Source organism: Dermochelys coriacea, chromosome 7 (assembly GCF_009764565.3).
Source record: "Dermochelys coriacea isolate rDerCor1 chromosome 7, rDerCor1.pri.v4, whole genome shotgun sequence".
NCBI lineage: Eukaryota > Metazoa > Chordata > Testudines > Dermochelyidae > Dermochelys > Dermochelys coriacea.
The window spans coordinates 74,423,644-74,448,997 of NC_050074.1; the positions used below are offsets into that span (position 1 = coordinate 74,423,644).

The 25,354-nt window shown below is 39.1% G+C and overlaps 1 protein-coding gene across 6 annotated transcripts in view; it reads left to right on the forward strand.

The window, feature by feature from the left end:
* GRID1 (glutamate ionotropic receptor delta type subunit 1) overlaps positions 1-25,354 on the forward strand; it is an 857,119-nt gene that overhangs the window by 669,855 nt on the left and 161,910 nt on the right. For all 6 annotated transcript variants that reach the window (XM_038411443.2, XM_043519481.1, XM_043519478.1 and 3 more), the window contains one exon: positions 17,532-17,705. In XM_038411443.2, the coding sequence (XP_038267371.1) occupies positions 17,532-17,705 (174 nt within the window). The remainder of the gene's footprint in view (positions 1-17,531; positions 17,706-25,354) is intronic.

Sequence of the window (25,354 nt, forward strand, 5' to 3'; positions counted from 1 at the left end):
AAGCAATTGGAACAATTATTTTCAATGTTTTCTTCCATGAGTAATATGCCGGATTGGGCCTATATCATAAAAGACACATAATGGGACTAGTGCACAGTCACTTCCTCCCAGAGAGAGATCTAGGGAAACGCAGCCTGCTGAGGGGTTCAGCGTACTCTTCTGTTAATGGCTAGCCAGCTCCAATGCCAGTGTAGAAAGAGGCAGAGCCATGACATTCCTGAGGGGCAGTAGCAAGAAGGAGCCCCTAAACTCAGGCGAGCACAAAGCCTACACTGTGTCTTGTCCCCTGCAAAGGGAATGCAAAATTGCAGAGTGAAGCACCTCTGCCCTTCCTTCTTGCTCCATTGCTCATCCATATAAAGACTAAACATAGTCTGGCCATAGTATGGACTCAATTTTGTAAGGTGCTGAGCACCCTGGTCTGGATGAAACTAAAACCATAAGCATGTACTTAACTTTAAGTGCACCAGTGGAGCTGTTCACCTGTTGAAAGTTAATCATGTGCTTAAATGCTTTGGTGGAATGGGGCAGGAGTGCTCAGCATTGTGTAGAATCAAGTCTTATGTACACATTACAATCACATGGCCACTCTCCTGCATGCTCCCATGAAACACACTGTAAGTCTTGATCACACCTTATTTTGATGTGGAAGACCTGAACAACCATCTAAGCTAACTGATTTGCACCCTGGGGATTAGTTCGACTTCAAAGAAAGAAACTACCATAGTAATATTTCTTTCATCTTTTATATTCTTGGGCCAGGTTGTAAACCCCCAGCTTGCAACAGTGAGCAGCTAGTGACCTAATTATTCCAATTGTAGGCAATGGGATGATTTATGGGAGTACCTGGTCATCAATGGGAAGGAGAGGTTTTACAATTTGGCCCTTAATTCTTTGTTTACTGTATAAACAATGGAATCCCAGAACCCTTGTGTCAAGCTTAATGGGACTAAATCGGGAGGCCCAGATAATCTTCATCCAAGAATATTAAAGGAATTGGCACCTGAAATTGCAAGCCCATTAGCAAGAATTTTTAATGCATCTGTAAACTCAGGAGTAGTACCGAATGATTGGAGAATTGCTAATATAGTTCCTATTTTTAAGAAAGGAGAAAAAAAAATGATCCGGGTAACTATAGGCCAGTTAGTTTGACATCTGTAGTATGCAAGGTCCTGGAAAAAATTTTGAAGAAGAAATTAGTTAAGGACATTGAAGTCAATGGTAAATGGGACAAAATACAACATGGTTTTACAAAAGGTAGATCGTGCCAAACCAACCTAATCTCCTTTTTTGAAAAAGTAACAGATTTTTTAGATAAAGGAAATGCAGTGGATCTAATTTACCTAGATTTCAGTAAGGCATTTGATACCGTGCCACATGGGGAATTATTAGTTAAATTGGAGAAGATGGGGATCAATATGAACATCAAAAGGTGGATAAGGAATTGGTTAAAGGGGAGACTGCAATGGATCCTACTGAAAGGCGAACTGTCAGGCTGGAGGGAGGTTACCAGTGGAGTTCCTCAGGGATCGGTTTTGGGACCAATCTTATTTAATCTTTTTATTACTGACCTTGGCACAAAAAGTGGGAGTGTGCTAATAAAGTTTGCAGATGATACAAGGCTGGGAGGTATTGCCAATTCAGAGAAGGATCGGGATATTATACAGGAGGATCTGGATGACCTTGTAAACTGGAGTAATAGTAATAGGATGAAATTTAATAGTGAGAAGTGTAAGGTTATGCATTTAGGGATTAATAACAAGAATTTTAGTTATAAGTTGGGGATGCATCAATTAGAAGTAACGGAAGAGGAGAAGGACCTTGGAGTATTGGTTGATCATAGGATGACTATGAGCTGCCAATGTGATATGGCTGTGAAAAAAGCTAATGCGGTTTTGGGATGCATCAGGAGAGGCATTTCCAGTAGGGATAAGGAGGTTTTAGTACCATTATACAAGGCACTGGTGAGACCTCACCTAGAATACTGTGTGCAGTTCTGGTCTCCCATGTTTAAAAAGGATGAATTCAAACTGGAGCAGGTACAGAGAAGGGCTACTAGGATGATCCGAGGAATGGAAAACCTGTCTTATGAAAGGAGACTTAAAGGTGTCTATTGCAGTTTTGCTATAATTAGACTATTTAATTATCATTATTTGATAACTGAATGGATGTTTTGATTATTTTGAATGTTCCCATTTCTGACACCATGACGTTGAGGTTCAACTTTGGAGTCTGTATTTCTGTTTTCCCACTTATTTTAATCTTTTAAAATAAGTAAATATCACCAAGTCTGAGAGCAGCAAGGGACCAGTCTTGAATTACATTGCTCCAATTCACATCAGTGTCCTGTATGTGGTGCTCTCTAATGACCTGAGTCTTTTTCTAGTCACCCCACTGTTCAATTAGGAGTGGCATTGGTGGATTCAAAAGGGTTCCAGTCAGCTTCAAGCAAGAGCCCAATCCAATTCCCACTGAAGTCAAGAGGAATATTTCAATTGGCTTCAATAGGACTTGAATCAGGCCAGTGGAGAAAGGAATGCTACAGTGCAAAGCCTTTCAGGATGGGGAAAATACACTGGATATACAGGGAAAATAGATAATTACTTCCAATATTTTACCTTTTGAGTCACCATTTAATGATGATCCTCCCATCCTCACAAGATACACTTGATATTCTTAAATGCTTTGTAATGTATCTAGCTGGTTCCATTGCAGGTATTTTATAATTACAAATTGCTGACAAGTCAAAAGCTGTAAATTGTCTTTTTGTGTGTGTTGGTTTTTTAGGAAAAAAATGTACCTCTCAACAATCCCTCATTTTAGCCTATAGTTACCTTATTTCCACTTTATAATTGTAGATTAGTCAAAAATAGAGAACTGAACCAGGAAACCAACGTTGGGGCCCAATTATTATGTATTAAGAAGTTCATCCAAATGGTTTAAAATGTCCTGCTTTACATGCATTTTTCCTTTTACATTCTTGGTTTGTGGGTCTTGTGATGCTTTGGACAGGGATGAATCTAAATACTTGATTAAATGGTTCAAATACCTTTTGAAAAAGCCAGACTGGAAGTTGTGGTTGTGAAAGCCTTAGCAAAAGCAAATGAGGATGATAACTTTAGTGTCTTTAGAACCACTCAGTGTGTTTCCAGGGTCCTGGTTCCAAGAAGTGCTGAGAACCTGTTACCCCCAGTGATGGCAATCAGAGTCATTGAAGGTCATCACGTTTCAGCAACAGAACTTGAAAAATACCATTTGTGCCTTGAAGTTTTTGTTGGAGCCATTCACACTGTGGTGGACTGGCACTCACTCACTCTTCCTGTGTTTCTTGGTGCCATGCCCTGGCAGTGTTGCTGATGCCTTTCTTTTTTTTATCTTAATATTTGCTTTCTTTTCTATCTCTTCTCTTCTCTTCCCCCACCCGCCATCCCCTTTACATTCCTTCCCCGCCCCTTGAATTTTGCAGTGGATCTGAGATTATGAATAGAGCAGGATGGGAACTGGATTTTCCATTTCCAAGGAAATTCCTTAGTTTTGAATTTTTTTCTATTCTGAAATGGATTGAAAACAAACAAGTTTGAAATGTCCTGGAAAATACAATTCAGAAAAAAAAAACATTTTGGGTCAATTGATGCATTTTGTTTTGACAAAATTGAAGCATTTCATTCCAGCTTTGGCTTTTTAACACTTTTAATTTTTTTTTTATAAAACAATAGTGTTGGTTTCAAAAAATCATTTCAAAATGAAAAATTGAAACATTCCATTCTGTAAATCTTGAAATGGGACATGTTAACATTATCAAAAAATCTTCATTTTTTGAAAAACTAATTATTTTTTAAATCAGCATGTCTTCAAAATGTTTCAGTTTCAGTGAAAACAGCATTTGACATTGAAAAACTGTTTACATGAAAAATTTTGACCAGTTTTAGTTAGAATTTTTAATACTTCCTCCAGCACCAGCACCATGCTCTATCCCTTTTGTCCCAGGCCCACCTCCCTAAACATTCCTCACAACCTTCCAGGGGGAGCTCCCTGACTAGCCTCTGCTGTATGTTGTATGATGTATTCAGTATTCAGTCAGCTGCTCGGTTATACTTTTCAACCTCGTCAACTCTTTCTTTCTTAATTTCTACCTCCCACTGCTATTATTTAATATTTTAACATTCTATGTATGCTGTTTAACTCTTATGTGCTATCATAGTACAAATACTAATAAATCTGGTGGTTCCAGGTTAAAGACAGGATACAAATAAAGGTGTAGTGTGAGTGCTAGTCAGTATCATTCATTGGCACATTCTGCACTGCCATTTTTGCATATCTTTTTTTCAACTAATGCAAAATATGTATGTCAGTGAAAGTTTAAACAAGAAATCATTGTCCATACTTCAGATCAAATCATTTATTTAATATCTTTGCTGATAAACTTGAAGTTCTTGGGAACTGTGTGTCTCATATTTAACTTCAAATCAATTTTCCTCTATGTCTACAGTATAATGAGCCTTAACTATTATATCTGAACCACATTTATCCTTGATGTGACTGCAGTGACTTATGCTCAAATAAATTTGAGGTGCCACAAGTACTCCTCGTTCTTTTTGCAGTGACTTTAGTTACAGCAGGGATGAATTCAGCTCTATGTTTCTAGACATCAGTGAATTGGAATGGAAAAGTATATTGTAATTTTACACTGTTTTGAGAAAGATGTACAGCAAGTGAATTGTTGACACTTTCAGTACTTTAAAAATAGATTTAATTATAAGGTGTGAAAAATAAGTCTGAAAACTTAGAGCTTCTACTTGACTGCAGTTTCCATTTGTTGCCCTTCCAATAAACTGATTGTGGTTGGTTCAGATTAACCTGCATCTGTTCAGATACAAAAAGGTTCTTATTATTAATTTACAATAACATATTATTACCCTTCTTTTTCAATCTTATAATTATCACATATAGCACCTGAAGGAATAACAAGCACTATAAGTCAAGCTGCAGTCATTTGTAAATTTTGAAAAGTTAAATATTTGGGCTAGGGTGGAGGGAGGATGGGGATTTGAGGCATTGGATCTTTACTATTTGAATTATGAGTTATGGCAAGTTATCCTATCTTACATCTAGTAACTAGTCTAGTAACTTGTCACCCTATGTTGTTTTGGGAGGAGATCTATATTTTTTCTTTCTATAAAGGTTTTATTAATAAGTTAATAAGTGTGCATATCCATTATGATTTTCACTGAAACATTTTAAAGATTCCAAATATGCTGGTGTGAAAAATAAAGCTATCTAAAGAAGGGAGAAACTTAGGCCTTGATCGTGCAAGTTTATTTATCAGCACAGCTCCTAGCACTCATGTAGATTCTTACTAGTGCATCTACTTGCAGGGTGAGGGACCTCAATTTTTTTTTTTGGTGTCTACTGCAAATCACTTGGGCCTGTGCCTATGTGAAATATCAAAAAAGCACTAAACATATGAGATATATATAAGATAAATCTGAAATATGAGATACATATAAGAAGTTATGAAATGGTGAAAACTGGAGAATAGTAACAGGTTTGCTTTTCTTGGTGTGTCTTACTGCTCCCTTCCTTTGTACTCCAAGTACCCTTCAAACTGGTTCTTTTTCCAGACACACACATTAAGTGTCACAAGAAAATTTAATTGGAGCAGGGATATATGCTTTGGCACAAAACTGGTTCTCTGCTATCTTGTGAAAATGGCAGGAGGCAGAGAAATACTTCATATTGTGCTCAGTTTCCCCTTCAGGCTTTGTCGTCCGTTCCCAGACAGCAGATAGGTTCACCTGATGATGGACCTTTGAAGGAAAGAAGATGAAATTTGGAGCTCTTAGGATATCTACCCTTTCTACCTTCCAAAAGTCTAGTTATTAAGCTCATTCTTTTTTTTTCTTTTCTTTTCTGTACTTGCCTTCCTTGTTAATATATTTAATATGTTCAGGTGACATACATAATTCTGAATCCCATAGCAGTATGAACAGTTGTTCTATTAGGAACATCAAACAGCCATACCTACCAGTCCAGTGGTCCAGATGCTTCAGAGGAAGGTGAAAGTAATGCAATAATGGACAACTATGTATTAGCCTGTGCACATGGAACATTTCTTCCTAACTTCCATCACTTAGTAACTGGTGTGTGCCCTGGAAATCAATATTTATCTTTCTTAAGAAAGTTTTAAATTTCTCAATCCTTTTCATACTTTTGAAAGCTTCTCTTATGCTATCTCAAAGGTTCCAGTTAGCTGTGGTCCTGTAACTTTTTGTCAGGTCTTAGACTTGTGAGAGCAAAGGTTTTCTTTGTTATCCAATCTTGCACCCTTTCCAAAGACCTTGCCAAAGGATGAACTCCTTGCCAGAGGATGTTGTGAAGGCCAAGACCATAACAGGGTTCAAAAAAGAACTAGATACATTCACAGAGTATAGGTCCATTAATGGCTATTAGCCAGGATAGGCAGGGATGGTGTCCCTAGCCTCTATTTGCCAGAAGCTGGGAATGGGAGACATGGAATGGATCACTTGATGATAACCTGTTCTGTTAATTCACTCTGAGGCACCTGGCATTGGCCCTGTTGGAAGATAGGATACTGTGCTAGATGGACTTTTGGTCTGACCCAGTATGGCCGCTCATATGTCCTTATGTTCTTATGTAGAACAGGGTCATGCTTGAGTTGATTGCTTGATGTATAAGCAAAAATCAATCCTGGAGTAAATGCTTTAGTCCAGGATTGAATGTGTTGAATGTCACATAATGTGTAAACTATATGAGGGGGAAAAAATCTCTCTATGGTTTACTTACTCGCTTCTTGTAATTAGAAAGAATTTGTTATTTGTAGTATAAAGAAGAAAATACCAAGTAAGAATTGTAAGATTAGTAACGCATAGATAAATTGCATTCAGAGTTGTTCTTGCCAAATAAGGCTGATTGTTGCTGATAGCATTTCCTAAGGGCTCTCCTCCCCCATCTGGTTGTGCTAACTTAAAATGATTAAATATGTTGTTTTATATGAATACTTTATTCTATTTCTTAATGTGTATGATGCTAAACATAAATATAGGCATTTAAATACTTCAGGAACCAATTTATCACAGATGAAAATCGGTGTTTGCAGTATTAAAATCTGAAATGTATAGCTATACACTAATAGCTACAGGAATAAGCAGGTTATAAAATGCATTGGAAAGCAAACTAGAAGAGAACCATAAATGGCACCTCATGAAGGCAGTGGACAGGCATTTGCTCTCTTTAATCCACAGAAAATATCTTGGCAGAAAGAACTTGCATACACTAAAAGTGCAGTTGAAAACACTTTTAGGGTAGCGACAAAGAGCAGCTACTATAGCGACTGCAATTCCAATAACTTCTTCAAAACTAGGCTGATGTTTGAGAAGAGAAATGCTGTGTGCAGTGGTGTTGTACCCATGTTGGTCCAGGATATTAGAGATACAAGGTGGATGAGGTAATATCTTCTATTGAATATACTTCAGTTGATGAGCGGGACAAGCTTTTGAGCTTAGAGAAATGCTGAGAATTCTGGGGGGAAAGTGCCTTCTATCACTTGCAAGAATAAGAAGAAGGTTAAAAAGCAGATTGAGAGGGAGAAAAAGAATGGGATTCAAGAATGGAAGCAGGAAGAGTCAGGCAGGGACTTTGAGCACTAATGGCAAAAATCATCTCTCTCTCTCTCTCTCTCTCTCTCTCTCAAAAAACCAACAACCCATGCCCAAAGAGTGTGAAGAATCCTGTATAAACTGATTAGAATATCTGGATACCAACGTCACTAGAATGTGAATCAAAAGAATTGAGGCTGCAATAGACTTCATTCTTCACTATTATCTCTTCTCAGTTGGGTTACTGGTGTGTACTGCATCTACAGTAGTATTGCTACTATCATCTAAATCTCCAGAGATCTCACTGATTGATTTGGTTGCAATAAACACCCCAAAACTATAAGTTTACCCATCTTAACTGAACAGCCAAAGCCATGTAGAGGAGAAATATCTGTTCTAATGATCCTGTTCCCTCTTCCATACCACCAGGCTTATTTAATCTGTTTTCCCTCCAGTTTTTGTTGTACTCTTGATCTAACTCTGGTCTTTGTCACTCTCCGCTCCATTCTGTAGGCCCGTCTTCTCTTTGCTCCTGTATTTCCAGTTGTAGGAGGCCATTTATTATTTGATAGACAAGACAGTGTTTTGTAATGTCTGTGGTGGCCTGGATTTTCTTACTTTCCATTTCCAGCCTGCAGTTCCATCATTTGTGCCATTTGGCATTCTCTCTTCCTTTTACAATGCCAGACATACCCAGTAAACCATTGTTCCTTGCCCCCTTACTTTGAGGCTCAAGTGATTTAAACTATTAGCTTATTAGGCTACATTTTCCTGAAATCTAGGCCATCATTTTCGTTTATAAAATATTTTCAAAAGGTTGAAAACAATTGGTGAATAAGAGGGAGGGAAGAGATGGAAATCATCAAATGAAATTAATCTTGAGGATTTCCCCTTCTCTTCCTACAAGAGAATATTTTATTTATAGAATAATAGGCAGCAGTGTTTTGCTCAGTACAGGTTTCAGAGTAGCAGCCGCGTTAGTCTGTATTCGCAAAAAAAAAAAGGAATACTTGTGGCACCTTAGAGACTAACAAATTTATTTGAGCATAAGCTTGATGCATCCAATGAAGTGAGCTGTAGCTCACAAAAGCTTATGCTCAAATAATTTTGTTAGTCTCTAAGGTGCCACAAGTACTCCTTTTCTTTTTGCTCAGTACAGTACTTGTAGGGAAATGTTGGGAAACATATGATTCAAACAAATGATCTCAAAGTGATTATTCATTCTTTCCTTTTCAATTTAAAGCAAATCTGCCAGAAGATTTGGACCTCGCCTTTCCTTATATTGTATGCACATAGTATGAAGTAGGAGCCAGATCCTCAGCTGCTGTAAATCGGTGTAGCTTTGTTAACTTCAGTGGAGTTAAAGCTGATTTACATCTGGAATTTGTGTATCTAGCTGTATGCATTCAGCGAAGGACAGCAAAGTTTTAAATATAATAAATGTTTAAAAGAAGATTTTCACATTTCCTTAATAATTGTCAGAGGCTTTTGTACTTTATTTTCTTATAAGAAAGCAGGTATTTGTTTAAAAAATAAAATGCAATGAATGCCCCACTACACTTGTAATTAATAACTCCAAAATCAGGTGAATTGAACAAAAACGGAGGGACTTTTCTTCAAAAATAACAAAGAATTGCACAAAGCATACTGAAAATCAAGACAAAATTCTGTACTGTCTAAGCGTTTATTATTCTTTGCAATTATTTCAGATTTAGAAAAGAATATTTTCCCAAGCAAAATTTATTAATTCAGAATATCTCTAAAATTACCCCAATCCAGTTCCAGGTAATATGTATTTTATATTTGCCTACAGAAATCTTCCTTAACTCCATGTCTTAAATGACTAATATATTTGGCCCTATACAGCTTTTTCCATAGAATGTTTATTTTTCTCTTTTTATATCTGACACATGAAATATGACATGTTCAAATAGGGCTGTCGATTAATCGCAGTTAACTCACGCGATTAACTGAAAAAAATTAATCGCGATCAATCACAGTTTTAATTGCACTGTTAAAAATAAATAGCAATTGAAATTTATTAAATATTTTGGATATTTTTCTACATTTTCATATATATTGTATTCTGTGTTGTAATTGGAATCAAAGTGTATATTATTTTTATTACAAATATTTGCACTGTAAAAATTATAAACAAAAGAAATAGTATTTTTCAACTCACCTCATACAAGTACTGCAGTGCAATCCCTTTGTCATGAAGTGCAACTTACAAATGTAGATTTTTTTTGTTACATAACTGCACTCAAAAACAAAAAAATGTAAAACTTCAGAGCCTACAAGTCCACTCAGTTTTACTTCTTGTTTAGCCAATCACCAAGACAAACAAGTTTGTTTACATTTACAGCAGATAATGCTGCCCTCTTCTTATTTACAGTGTCACCAGAAAGTGAGAACAGGCATTTGCATGGCACTTTTATAGCTGGCATTGCAAGGTATTTACGTGCCAGATATGCTAAACATTCGTTTCCCTTTGTGCTTCGGCCACCATTCTAGAGGACATGCTTCCATGCTGATGGCGCTTTTTTAACAAAAAAAGGGTTAATTAAATTTGTTACTGAACTCCTTGGGGAAGAATTGTATTTCCCTGCTCTGTTTTACCTGCATTCTGCCATATATTTCATGTTAAAGCAATCTCAGATGATGACCCATCACATGTTGTTCATTTTAAGAACAGGTTTCAGAGTAGCAGCCGTGTTAGTCTGTATTTGCAAAAAGAAAAGCAGTACTTGTGGCACCTTAGAGACTAACAAATTTATTAGAGCATAAGCTTTTGTGAGCTACAGCTCACTTCATCGGATGCATCCGATGAAGTGAGCTGTAGCTCACAAAAGCTTATGCTCTAATAAATTTTGTAGTCTCTAAGGTGCCACAAGTACTGCTTTTCATTTTAAGAACACTTTCACTGCAGATCTGACAAAACGCAAAGAAGGTACCAATATGAGATTTCTAAAGATAGCTACAGCTCTCGACTCAAGGTTTAAGAATCTGAAGTGCCTTCCAAAATCTGAGAACGACAAGGTATGGAGCATGCTTTCAGAAGTCTTAAAAGAGCAACACTCCGATGCAGAAACTACAGAACCTGAATCACCAAAAAAGAAAATCAACCTTCTGCTGGTGGCATCTGACTCAAATAATGAAAATGATCATGCATCGGTCCACACTGCTTTGGATTGTTATCGAGCAGAACCCATCATCAGCATGGATGCATGCAAATGTCTTGCGGCCCGCCAGCGGATTACCCTGATGGGCCGCATGCCGAAGGTTGCCAACCCCTGTGAGTTCATGAAACTCCTGGTCCTTGTTGCCATTCAGGTTAATCCTCTGATTTTCTCAGGGACCTACTTTCTGGAAATTTCTTTTGGTTCTTTAAATTATTAATATCATTAAAAGTTATAATTTTCTGTCATTACCTCTAGGAAAATAGAGATTTTAATGTGAAACATGATTGTCTCAATTTGCAATTTGTGCTATGATAGCTGAACACAACTAAAGTAGATTAGATAGCACATGGTGAGGTATTCCAAACTAACTAATTGATGTTCTTTGCGTATAAATAGATAAATGGATGCTATGACTGACCACCACTTGCAGTGCAGGCTTTAAGTCTAATAGTCTATGTGACCAGGAAGGGCAGACATTTTATTTTTGAGTCTGGGCTGTGGGCTTTACTTAGCAATCTTATGCTTCCTCAAAGATTATTCATATGTAACAATAGCATGAATAAAATATGTTATTCACATTTGCATGTATTTGCATAATTTATTTAATAACAACACATTATTAAAGTGTTTGCGGCTGGTATGGAGGCTTCCATCTCCCCTCCCTTGGCGTGTGTGATGTCCCAATGGTATGGGGAGTAAGTGCCCGATCTTCCCGTTCTATACTCAAGGCAAGAATGGGTGTGCTCCAGGGAGCTGCCCTTAACTCCTTTCCCCCAGGTGAAGCTGGCTGATGCTCGTTCCTTCCATCTCTATTCTTTTTCTTTCTTATTCTTCAGCCTAGTATACAATGGGATGAGATATTTGAGAATAAATGACCAAGGTTAGAAAATAGGGGAGAGCCAGGATAGGACCCTCCAACATCTTGGTTGTCTGGCAGGTGTGCTATGATCATTATTAAAACATGTTAGATATGATATTGCTCTCTCTCACTCTATCAGGTCTCCCTCATTGTAGTGTATGTGTACCGGCATGGAATTTCATTGTAGCTCTTATGTCACATGCTCCCTAACACAGCACATGGACTGGGGAATGAGGGTCTGCTGTCCCTACGCCATGCTATTCCCAGCTGCTGAATCAACCCCTTGCTTTCAGCAGTTAGGCACGGGAGACAGACTGGCATACAGCCAGCCCAGGATTAGGTGAGCAGAAAAGGACATATTTGCACTCCTGTTCCCACAGGCTGCTATGTACCTCTGAGCCATAGAAGAGGATCTGGGCCAGTGAGTGCAAAGCTGGTGTAAAATGCTATCAGTGGTATAAGTGAGTGGGTAATTCAAATTTGGTAGTACTTTCCAGGGATGGGAGGAAATGACTGCTCAAGGGCCTGAGCAGTGGAGAATCAAGTCTTTCATCTTCAAAAGAAAATGCTTGAAACAAACAAACCAATTAACCCTATATTTGGTAAGGGCTTAAGTCACAGCATTGTAATGGCATGATGGGATCAAAGCTGGAAGACACTGAACTCAAGGTTTTGTGTGGAACTAGGCTATGTGATAGAGCAGATGTAGTATCCAGCATTTACGCATCCCCACTCCCTGCACTGCAGCTGCCTTGTGCCATAACTGCCCTAATGACCCTCATATAACTGGAAAATCAGGGTTAAATTTCTGTTAAAAAACAAACAAAAACATAGAAACTCAGTGGCCAAATAGTTAAGCAGAGTTTAACTAGTTAACAGATAGTCCTCTATCTGTTTCACAAAGTGAAGAAAAATTTTATATCATGTATGTGAAGAAAGGAAAACACATCACTTCTAAATAAATAATTAGACAAATTAGGGCTTAATGATAAGATCTTTTGAAATGGCTTTTTTTCTGCCTTCTTGGAAAACTATTTTCTGAATACACACAGTTGTCCTAATTGATATAAAACAAAATCCACTGCACATATTTTTTGTCCTTTTTTGGGTGACTTTTTATTTCATTTTCATTCTTGGGATTAAGATGAACTTTCTTTGCATGACATTTATCATACCTACTAAAAAACTAGAACTGCAAGCGTTTGACAAATGGGATGCAGTGTCTAGTTTTTAAAACACCAAGGTGAGAGTTGACACCTGAGGGTTCAGTCCCTGGCTGTGCCATTGACTTGCTTCATGACCTTGGAAAAGTCAATTAATTTCAGCATGCCTCAGTTTCCACATCTCTAAAATGGATTTATGCACCAGTAGATGTGGGTGATTGATTGGTGAAAGATGTCATGGCTGAACAGAATTATTCTCCTCCAAGTTTCTCTGCCGATCCCCACTGTAGGAACAGCGTGTCCTGCTAAGTGAGGCTCAGACTTATTCACTGTAATTAAGCCATGCACATGCTCATACATCTCAGATCAAGTATTCCGGACCTGAGGTTATGAGACCCTGCCCCCAAATGTCTATTCATCAGTTGGTGCAGCCATTGAACTAGCCTCTGCCTCCTGTGTAGGCTAGTTGAAAGTTCTTGCTAATTTAAATTGTTCTTTTAAAAAAACAACAACGTTTCTTGTTGTTTAACCTCACTCCATTGGAGTTTGTCTGTGAAGAGACTTGCCCAAGAAGGAAAACAGATGAGAAAAAGATATGAGGCAAGAGATATCCCATGAAAACATTTCTTGCTCAGACCAGCATGCCAAATAGTTAGGCACCCTGTATGGCTTCTCACAGAGAAGAGAAACCTCAGGCATAAAGCAATTTGCCAGGAGGACCCTTTGGTGCCTGCAGGACACCTGTGGAGCGCCTGTGCAAGGCATGCCCTTAGTTCCAGTAAAGCAGGGGTGGGCAAACCTTTTGGCCCAAGGGCCACATTGGGATTGCAAAACTGTATGGAGGGCCGGTTAGGGAAGGCTGTGCCTCCCCAAACAGGCTGGCCCGTGCCCCCTCCCTCTTCCTGCCCCCTGACTGCCCCCCTCAGAATCCCCGACCCATCCTACCCCCGCTGCTCCTTGTTCCCTGATTGCCTCCTCCTGGGACCCCCCACTCCTAATCGCCCCCTGGGACCCCACCCCATATCCAACCCCCCGTCCCCTGACTGCCCCAACCCCTATCCACACCCCCGCACCCTGACAGCCCCCCCGGGACTCCCACGCCTATCCAACCCCCCCCCCCCCCCGTTCCCCATCCCCTGATCCTGCCCAGAACCTCTGCCCCATCTAACTGCTCCCTGTTGCCTGCCTCCCCCGGCTCAGAACCTCCGCCCCATCCAACCGCCCCCTGTCCCCTGACAGGTCCCCAGGACTCCCTTGCCTATCAAACTGCTCCCTGTCTCCGACTGGCTCCCGGGATCTCCTGCCCCCTATCTAAGCCCCCCTCCTCACTCCCGCTTACCATGCTTCTCAGAGCGGCAGAACTGGCTTATTGGAAAGCCTGGGAGGTGGATGGGCGCAAGCTGCGCTGCCCGCCCGGTGGCATGACTTTGGGGGCAGGGGAGGGGCCAGGGGCTAGCCTCCCCGGCCGGGAGCTCAAGGACCGGGTAGGATGGCCCTGCGGGCCGCATGTGGCCTGCGGGCCGTAGTTTGCCCGCCTCTGCAGTAAAGGCATCAGGAGCTTACCTGAATTCAGTAACAAATCTCAAAAGCTCTCCATTCAACTTCTGTGAGACTATATTATGTATTTTACCCCCACCAGTTGGCCTGTCATTAGTACTAGGATATTTACCTTCTGCGAAGTTAAAAAAACCTAAACCCCCATATTCCTAAAACATTGGAAATTGGCAGAAAAGGACTAAAACGAGCCAAAGCTGTTGTTCTAGTCTACCAAACTAAGTAATTATAATAGCCTCATGGTCATTTCCCTCACAGCTTGAAAGCAAAAGTGAAATGAAAACAAAATACTTATTTCTTTCATGTTAAAAATGGAAGGCCAGATTCATTGCTGCTGACAGAACACAAGTTGCAGGGCTCCTTGACAGAATGGGGGAAGCACAGCAGCAAACCCCGCTCCAAGAGGGGCTCAGGGCTGCTTTGTGCAGCTTAGAAACTGGGTTGGACCAGCTGTGGAGAAGGTGTGGCCAAAGCACCTGGGAGAAGAACTGATGCAGACATGCAGATCTCCCTAGTGGAGCTTCTGTGGAGCTCTAGCCAGAATTAAAAACTGTTCCTTTCTAATGGGACATAGAAGGGAAGGTAATAGGCAGTGCCATTGTTTGCCACTCCCTCAGGGGAATCCCTCACAGGAAACAGGAGTTATCAAATAGCAACCCTACAGCTATTTCAGTAGCGAACTAAACCCAGGCTTTTAAAATTATAATATTTCCCTAGTCAAAAAATAGTTTTTAATATAAAATATATAAATCATGTGCAGTTAACCTCAGCTGCAATGTACAGAAGCATCTTTTTGTGCTAAAGGGGTTTAGGGAGCTAGGCCATTGAAGGTCTGGCAGGGAAGCTTTAGTACTAACCAAGCTTGGAGAAGAAACTTAGGCTGTGGTTTGTGTTTGTGGTTCTCTGTTTACCCTCATCTTTGACCCAAAATTGTTCTGTGCAGGAACATGTGCATTCCTAAATTAATTCATTTCTTGCTCTTAAGGCATTCTTCAATTAGATGTCTTTCTCTTGTTATTCCTCCCAACCTGTACATTTACTTTCCAGTGGTATATACTTTATTTAAACTAGCACCACCCAACAGAAAGCACCTGCTCTATTTTTTCACTCATTCAGACTGGAACAAGTGCAGCATTGTAGAAGATAGTGTTCTAACAATGGCACCTCATTAGTAGCAGTGAAACTTCTGAAGTCTTCTGTGCTACATTTAAGCAAATTCAGCATTATGAAGCAAAACAGTGAAAGCTTCAACAATTTCCTATGGGAGCCTGTCCCAAGACAGGCAAAATTGGTGGTGTTCCTTCCTTCTTCCTCTCTTCCTTTACTTTCCTTCTTCCAAATGTCTCTGGAACAGTGAAGATACTACAGTATTCATTATTACCCTACACGTTAGCTGATAAACTGAAGCCAAGGGTATACCTAGCAATTAAAAATGACAAATACACTGAGCAATCAAATGTCTCCAGCTCATATTGTCCATAATCTCACAAAACAGAATTGCTATTACATAGAATATCATCATTTAATATATCATGGTGTTGCAGCTGGCTATAAATGCCAATCAGTGTGTTAATAAAAGGACTTATGAATCAGAAAAAAAAGACTGTCAGTTCACCACCATGAAACCTGTTGCCTCTAGAATCGTGTGTGTGTCATGGCATAAGTCACTCACTTTACACCCTTGAACCTACAGTCTTTTTTGTTTGTCTGTCTCTGGTGACTGTTGAGGTGGAAGTTGTCCAAACGATTTTGGATTTTCTTCTTAACATGGTCCATTTCTTTCCTCTTTTCCTTCAACTACTTTGTCTTCTTTCTATCCTGCATTTTTTATTTTCTTTATCATGATCTTTAAGTGTTTTTCATTATCTGTGATGATGTTTTTCTGTAATGAAAAAGTCAAAAACATTCAGCCCAAAATTTTCAAAAATGGGTGCCTAAATCCATATCTAGACACCTAAGTAAATGATTTAACTTTCAAGAGGGCTGGACACCCAGCAGCTCTCTTTCACTTATATGCAGTATCTAAAAAAGAACAAACTTTACCTTTTGACTTCAAAGGTAGCTGTTGGGGGCTTAGAGCTTTTAAAAATCAGGCCATCTATTTAGTAGCCTAAATATGGCCTTAGAAGTCCAATTTTAGGCACCTATTTTTGAACATCTTGGTCAAAATCCAAGAGAAGATTCTTAACATCCTGATCAAATAAAATAAAAATACATTCTAACATCCAAAGCTATGAGAAAAATCACTGGTAGCATAACGCAATGCCAAATATCTACACAATTACAGTGCTATTAACAAGGGAATCCAAAAAGTTTGGTGGTTGATTCAGAAAAATGTCCAAGATTAGGAAAAGAGGTCAAGGCAACCATTTTTCCTTAGTGAAAATGCAGGGGTAGTCTCAGGCTGATCTCAACAACTTAATTAAGATAAAAGATATTTTCCTTAACATAGATGCAGGTTAACATCATGGCTATGTCAAGTTTAGTTTGCATGTGTTAACAAAGCCTCACCTTATCTTGACTTCTTTTGCTAATGTGGTTAAACCCTCAAAAGATTTCAGATGTTTATCAGAACTCTCCATACCCTTTAGCCTGCAATATAGGGCTGTCAGTCTTGCAAAATGTGTGTTTTCTCATGAGATTTTGGTTGGGCCAGGATTACTGTAAGAACGGCCTTTCATATGTTGTTTTGCCACTTATGCTTTTGGTCCCAAGCAGAATCGGGATGTGATGAGGCACAAAATGACACGCTCTTAAAAAAAAAAAAAAGACCTAAAAATATTAACCAACTTACTTTCTGCTTGAATGCGGTTTACACTTTGGGTGAAAGAGCTTATTGGTCCTTGTTTAATCAAGCTATTTTAACCATCTCATTATTTTGCTATGATAAGCTAAGTAGCTAATGTATAAGAAAAGTTAAAATACCTTGGGCATAAAAGGTGCTTATAATGCTGAGTTCTAGTCTGTTTTAAATGATGCATATAAAACATTCCCATTAACATACACAAAATAGTATCATTTGTCCTGGAGTGAATCTATTAAAAAAAATTCAGGGTCATTCTCCATCTAGAATATTTGATCAAATAATGGCAGGAATACAAGAAATATGTGTGTTGTTTTTTTGTTTTGTTTAAAAGAACTGTGTTTCTCTTCACAGGAAATCAGTGATAATGAAATATTAGAACTGGTACACAGTGCTCTCGGGAGGATGACAGTTATCCGGCAAATCTTCCCTCTGTCAAGAGACAACAATCAGAGATGCATGAGAAATAATCATAGAATATCTTCACTGCTCTGTGATCCACAAGAAGGCTATTTGCAGATGCTGCAGGTCAGTAAAGTGTTGGTGCGTGCAAGGGTCCTTAAGAGCATGACATGAGATAGTTGTGTGTGTGATTGTGAAGCTTCACAGGAACCAAAGGAGGGAAGAAGTCAAATGAATACTTTAAATCTCAGCATGCTGAATCTGAGTGGCATAGTTCCTGACTATCCTTAATTATCTAGTTTCTTTCCTTTCCTGGGACTGGGTGCTTTAGATCTGTCATTGTCTGCATAAAGTATTAGCAGGCAGCTATATTGACTCTTAGTTGGTTTGGGGCATTTCACCCCATCAGGGATCTAGTTTTTTTTCTCTCTTTCCCCCCACGCCCCTGCACCCCCGTGTGTAGATATATAGATGATATAGTATCACGTTTTGTTGTTATGCAATTCCAATTTTGCCTAAATACTGCATTTATGCCTATTTCATGTGAAAGAATTAATTTCTGAGGACTGCAGAGTTAAGTTATGTATTGGGATATAGATCTTTTCACTTCCAAGTGTCTGATTCTATCTGTTCCATATCAGCAGTGACTGGATGTCACTAACATCTGATGACTATTTGGCCTACAAGAAATGCACTACTGCTATTAGTGCCAGTTTGTAACAGTCTAGGCTATTGAAACCAACATCTCAAGCCCTGTTGGAAGATCTCTCTTATTGGCAAGATATCTATTCCAGATGCCAAGATTCCTCAAAATAAGGTGCAACATCAATTAGTGAATTAAATGAAAGTAAAAAGTGAATAGAGAATATTTGATGAACTATATGATGAAGATCCAGGTGGTGTGCTCCTAAATCACTGAGGCACTTTTAAAAATTGCATCCATAGTACTGATGAAAGATGTTGGATAGAACTGAAAACCTTTATTTATTCACAAGATAGGTGAAGCAAAGGCAGTTGCAGAGCAAGGAGTTTCCTACACTACCCAGCCATTGTGCCAGAACACTGACTTGATGGGGCGGGGCAGGAGAATATCAGTGTAATTGAAAGGATAGTTCATAGTCCACGTTCATTCAGAACCTGATCCAAAGCCTCATGAAGTAAATGGGATTATCCTTGGTCATGTTAATACTATCCACCCAATGAGGGTACCAGCTTTAACAAGTGTCACAGATGGCAGATATTGGCCCTGTGTGGGTAATGTACTTTTTGCAACTCCAGGCACGGTATATTTGAATACTGTGCATCGTATAGTCAGATACTGTTTAGAAATAGAGCTGCATTATAGTGATGTAGTTGGCAAGTAAATTCAGACAGTATGATTTTAAAATAAAGATTTCTTACTGCAGTAAATCGTTTTGAAGCCTTAGAACTAGACTTTCTGTTCACTTTTACTGAATCAGTATTCCTTTTTAATTAAAAGGACCCTGTCAAGATATTTTCTAATTTTCTCAAATTCAATATTTACTCATTTTAATCACCTGAAATTTTGCAATTTTTGTGAGCTGCTTCTATTGTGAAGGCACCCTGATTTCTTACTGAAGGCCAGGTCTCAAGTATTGGATTGCTGTCAGGTTTTATTGTTTTATAAGAAAAAACAATACTATTTTTTTAAAATAAAATATAAAAAGGCAGGCCATAACAAATTAGATTTTATAAGCTGATAGTAGTAATGAACAGTTGGTGAGATTTTGCGCTATAACCTGGAAAACTTGAAAGTGTCCCTTTCAAATCAAATTAAAACTTTATCAAAGTTCATTACTGTGAAAGAGTTTGAGAGATGCCTCTTCCACAAACATTCACTACCCCTTATATTGTCTTACTGCTCCAAGAAAATACTTGTATAACTACCAAAGCATAGAAATGAGAAGTTTTGTTCTGTGTTAGTAACCTCCAAGATGGATAAATCTAGGTTTCCTGGAGTCAGAATACAGGCCGCTTACTTCAGGGAATCTGAGCATATTCTGGGTTGTTGAGAAAATAATTTGCATTGCACCAGCAGATGACTTAATTGGGGAACAATTTTACATCATGGCAGGATTTTGAATATTATTGCCCATCTGCTTATGAACAAATCTATTTCAGAGACTAGTCTGAAGGACTGCTCTGACAGACTTCTTCTGAGTTATCATGTGTCAAGACAGTAATATGTTTGCTAGTGTGCATAACCTAGCTCCATAATTCTAAACTGTATTGACAAAAAAGCTACAGGTTACTGCTAAGTAGTGTCCTGACTCCTTGAAGAATTGGTCTCTCGGGGGTGAAAACAGCTACAGTACTCAGCATTTCTAGAGATGAGCAATCTGTGAGCGCACAGGATGCCCAGAAATCCAGTTATAGATTTTTAGATAGTAAATTAGCCCATTGTGGTCCTTGGTAACATACAAAATGTTTCTGAGATCTTATCTGCATGCAGAGCAAGCTACTTTTGTATAACTCACCCAAATTAATCACTTGAGGGATGATCATCTTTAAGGAGGGAGAAAGCCTGGCCACTAATGAGAGGGGTGGGGGGTTATTCACTGAAAAATGCAGTTTTTGTCAACCCAAAACTATTTGTGAATTTGACACAAATTCGCTCAATAGTTTCAGCCCAAAATTCTTTTCAGGACTTAAGTGCCATTCATAAAATGGGGGTTAGGGGGAGGGAGGCAGCGAAGGAGGAGGTGATGGTGGAACAAAGCGAACAGCTTCAACAGTGGAAATTGAGAAGGATCAACATCAGAATATCCCATAGTGCAGTGATTAGCGCTACTGCAGCATGGGAGATGCAATCTCAAATCCCTGCTCCCTGTCAGGCAAAGTGGGAAATTGAATCTGGATCTCCCACAGGTGAGTGCCCTTAAACACTGGGCTACAGAGTTATAAGGTGAGCATCACTGTCTCTTCTTCCTCCTGATGTTTTATGAATCTAGCTCTTCATTTCCTTTGCTTTTATTTGAAAAAGTGCTCCAAAATGATACATTTTGTTCAACCTGAAATAAAATTTTGTCAGCTTCTTTGATTAATTTTTGGAGGGCATTTTCAATTGTGGTTTGGGTTTTTTTCTTTTCAGTTTTTGGAACTGATAGCAAACCGAAAAATCAATTATTTACTTTGTCCTACCTCATTTTGGTGACAACAGGGAAAATGCAAAGGCATGTCTCAAATTTAAAAAGGAAATCGTCCGAGGGATGATAGTCTCTTCCATTAACAAAATTTCCAAGGAAGTATTAACCTGCCTTCCAACGTGTGTCATACCCCACCTGAGAAAAATCCCTGCAAATGAAACAGTAATTAAATCTCCATGCCCATTCAATCTTTCATCCTGTGCTCAAAAGATCAATAGGGGAGCCAACTGTTGTGGTGTTTCTTGTGCTGTGAACAGTTAGCTAGGAAGTTAACTCGGAAACCACCAGGGTATTTTTTTTCATGACCACTGAAGAGTTTCCAAAGAGTAAATTGTGAGATCAGGATGAAATGCTCTGTGCCCCGTTATCGATCCCTCAAACCATCCAGTCCCTGTGTATTTTACACTCATACAGATTTTGATCATGGGATCATGGAATTTTTTATCCAGGTTTAGCTTACTTATTGTATAGCTCCAGTTCTATCAGGTACTTTGAAGAAACACCCATCACAGCACACCTTGTGGAGATGCATCTAGTAATCATTTTATAAATATGAATAACACATTATTAATTGTCCCTTAATTTCAAGTATTCTATATTTTCTATTTTCTTTTTTGGGTAGGAAATAGATTTAGTATCTTGTATTACACCAGACCCACTTGAATTATTGTATATTACAAAACATTCCCTGTCATGGTTTGTTACCAGCCATGGCTGGTTCTTTATTTTCTTTTAATGACTTTGTAAAAGGAAACTAGTATCTGCCAGTTTCTAAATTTATTTGGGAGAATATAACATTTAAAACAACCTAATAAAGAAAAAAACATTTAGGTCACGGATTATTAACTTTGTCTTGGTTAAATTAATGAATATCCTTTTGGAGCAACTCAGTTCTTAGTATTTTTAGTACCACTTCCTAGGAAGTTGTTTTTAGGGAGTGATCATCCTGATGAGCCTTGAAAGATCAGCAAACTCAAGCAAAAGCTACTTTTTCAGAACCTTTTGTGGAAGTCCTGTTTTACTCTGTCCTTGGCAACATGCTCTTATTCCTAGCCAAGAAAGCATTACTTTAATAAACTCCATTGTATTTCTGTTTAGAATGGAGAAAGTCCTTTCTAAAATTGACAGTCTTGGAGGCTTCATTTGACGTTAGAGGGAGGACAGCATTAGTCTGTATCCAACTCTTCAGAAATTATTTTCTGTCTATATGCATTTTCTCATTCTTATTTCTTGGTGACCTGTGTTAACACTGGCAGCCAGCATCCTGTACCCCTTTAAAGCATCAGCCATATCTAGCCTGTCTGTCTTCTTTGTCTCTGACTCTCATCTGGAATTTGGAAAGATAATACTTAACCACCTTTGTGAAGTGCTTGGATATTTGTGAATGATTAAGTGGTATTTACGTGCTAAGTATTCTTGTTAATCTAACTTATTCCTAATATATCAATCTCCCTGGTACTTCTATGGAACAAGACAGCCACTGTTATGCAGCTTGAACTATATGACATATTGTTTTGGATTCTGAGTTTGGAAATTGAAACTTTAATTGTCTAGTTCCTCCTCCCAACCTCTTCCCTTTGCTTTACATGAGGTTTGAAAATGTCTCTTTGTTCTTGATTTGTGATTCAGATAATTTTCTTTGTCATGATTCCATTTTTATTTTATTTGTTGTTGATCACATTTATTATTTATACAGCTGAGAACTTAGCTCACCCTTCCTGAGGCCTTGTTTGGATTCAAACATGTTATAAAGGCCTGGGGCATCTAACATTTACTTGACTCTAAATATGCAGTAAGATTAAAACAAATGGGACTCAATATAGCAACGGAAGAATAGTGCAGTTATTCCTTAGTGTCGCCAGAGTCCCACTTCTTTACTTTAGCAATGTTCCAGATGTTGTTTGGATGTTTTTGGAGAGGATAGGTCAGAAGGCAGAGGAGGGCAGGTTCTTCAAACAACTGCTCGCCTCTCCATATGTAATTGTACCTTTGTCCTTCACAGACTTGACTGTTGAACATGTTATCAGGCATCAGTTAATGGGGCTGCTCCTTCAGTGTCCACACTTTGCTTACATATTGTATTCTTTTTAGAGTTACTGTGAAGGAACTGCTGTAATTGGACCTTTAATGCAGACTGGTTTAACCTGCGAAACATAATTGACAGTGTCCCATTTGCTCTCAAAAGGCCCGATCCTGCAAGCATCCATATGAGTCACTTCACTCAGCAGAGGAGTCCCATTGTTGTCAGTTGAGCTATTCATCACATTATTAAGCACTACAGCTGATAGTAAATGTTTGCAGAATTAAAGCATTAATTTACCGTACCAGAGGCCTCTATGAAAATGTACCTTAAGTTACAAACACACTTGTCACGTCTTCTCACAAAGACTTTATGTAGAGGCTTTGGGCCAGATCTTCAGCCCAGTGATACTACTTTGCAGCACTTGGAGGGTGAAAAGCGGTCTTAAATTGGCCTTGGTGGCCAGCTCAGGATTCCTTCAATAGCTTTACTTTCCTCCTATCACAGCTAGCAGCTTAGCTAGGGGCATGTTAGGGGACAAGGGGCATGACTGGAATGCACTGCACTCCAGCAACGCCTCAGATGCCACAATGGCCCATTGTGGGATTTTGCCGGCAGCTGTGAGTTAGAGCAGCCTGGGAGCTGGATGCTGAAGATCAGAGGAACTCAAGGGAATGCAAAGCCATCATTGCCCCTCCACTCGGTCCAGCTTATCTGGCCCAAAAGAGGCCATGGACCTTTGTCACAATTTTTAATATTTTTGTTTTACTTTGTTTTTTGTTTAGTACGTCATTAAAAGACTGAGAGCACTTGCTAGTAGCAGACATAGTGCAGGCCGATGCCACCACACAAGCACTTCCTGTCAACACAATTCAAATTTAAACTATAGCTCATGTTTATATACAACACAATGTAAAACACCACTGCTTTCCCCCTCCTCTGCTCTGCTGTTTCAGTATTATTTCTCCTCTCCTCTCCATCCTTCAGCTCTATCAGTACACTTTAGTTCTGATTTCCAAACATCCTCTGCTAGATTGAGTTCTTTTCTGATCAGTGTGTGTTAATCATGCCAATTTTTTGAAACATTTAGTGACACACAGGGTAGTCCCCTAGGGATGAGATTTACATTTATAATGTAGTTTAATTTGTGCCCCTGTGACTACTATTCAACTTTTGTTACAGACAGATGTTTGTTCTGCAAAAGAAATAACTATAAATGGTTGAATGGCACTTGATATTAGACAGATATAAACCATAAGGAGTAGGAAGAATTCTTTCAGAGGTATAGCTCAGTGTAAAGTGAAGAAATGAATCTAGAAACTGTATATCAGTAAAAATGTCCTGACTGTGAGATCTATTAAATTGTGGAATATTTCCCAAAGGAATTGCTGGAAGCACCGTCATTTGAGATGTGTAAAACTTGAATGGCCAAAAATCTAGATAACAGTGTAAAAAAAAAATCCTACACTGTCAAGGGGGGATTGACTAATTACCCTAATAAGGGTCTGTTTGCTATGGTTCTATGATACTTTTATGTATTCTCTCATTTAACTCATAATAAATAGCTGTTTGAAACTGACGTTTGAGTCTTTAATGGAAGACCTCCTCCTGAAGATCGAAACAGCAGACTGGACTTCTACATAGAGTGCTTCCGCCAATGTGCACGGGCTGAAATTGTGGAAAAGCAGCATCACTTGCCCCATAACCTCAGCCGTGCAAAACACCATCCACTGCCTCAGAAACAACTTTGACATCATAATCAAAAAGGCTGACAAAGGAGGTGCTGTCGTCATCATGAATAGGTCGGAATATGAATAAGAGGCTACTAGGCAGCTCTCCAACACCACTTTCTACAAGCCATTACCCTCTGATCCCACTGAGAGTTACCAAAAGAAACTACAGCATTTGCTCAAGAAACTCCCTGAAAAAGCACAAGAACAAATCTGCACAGACACACCCCTGGAACCCTGACCTGGGGTATTCTATCTGCTACCCAGATTTGCATCGCATTTGCATCCGATGAAGTGAGCTGTAGCTCACGAAAGCTTATGCTCTAATAAATTGGTTAGTCTCTAAGGTGCCACAAGTACTCCTTTTCTTTTTGCGAATACAGACTAACACGGCTGCTACTCTGAATACAATCCATTGGTGATCTTCCTAAAAACACCATCCTAGCCACTATGAATGTAGAAACTCTCTACACCAACATTCCACACAAAGATGGACTAAGCTGTCAGGAACGGTATCCCCAATAATGGCACGGCTAACCTGGTGGCTGAACTTTGTGACTTTGTCCTCACCCATAACTATTTCACATTTGGAGATAAGGTATACCTTCAAATCAGCGGCACTGCGATGGGTACCCGCATGGCCCCACAGTATGCCAACATTTTTATGGCTGACTTAGAACAACGCTTCCTCAGCTCTCGTCCCCTAATGCCCCTACTCTACTTGCACTACATTGATGACATCTTCATCATCTGGACCCATGGAAAAGAAGCCCTTGAGGAATTCCACCATGATTTCAACAATTTCCATCTCACCATCAACCTCAGCCTGGACCAGTCCACACAAGAGATCCACTTCCT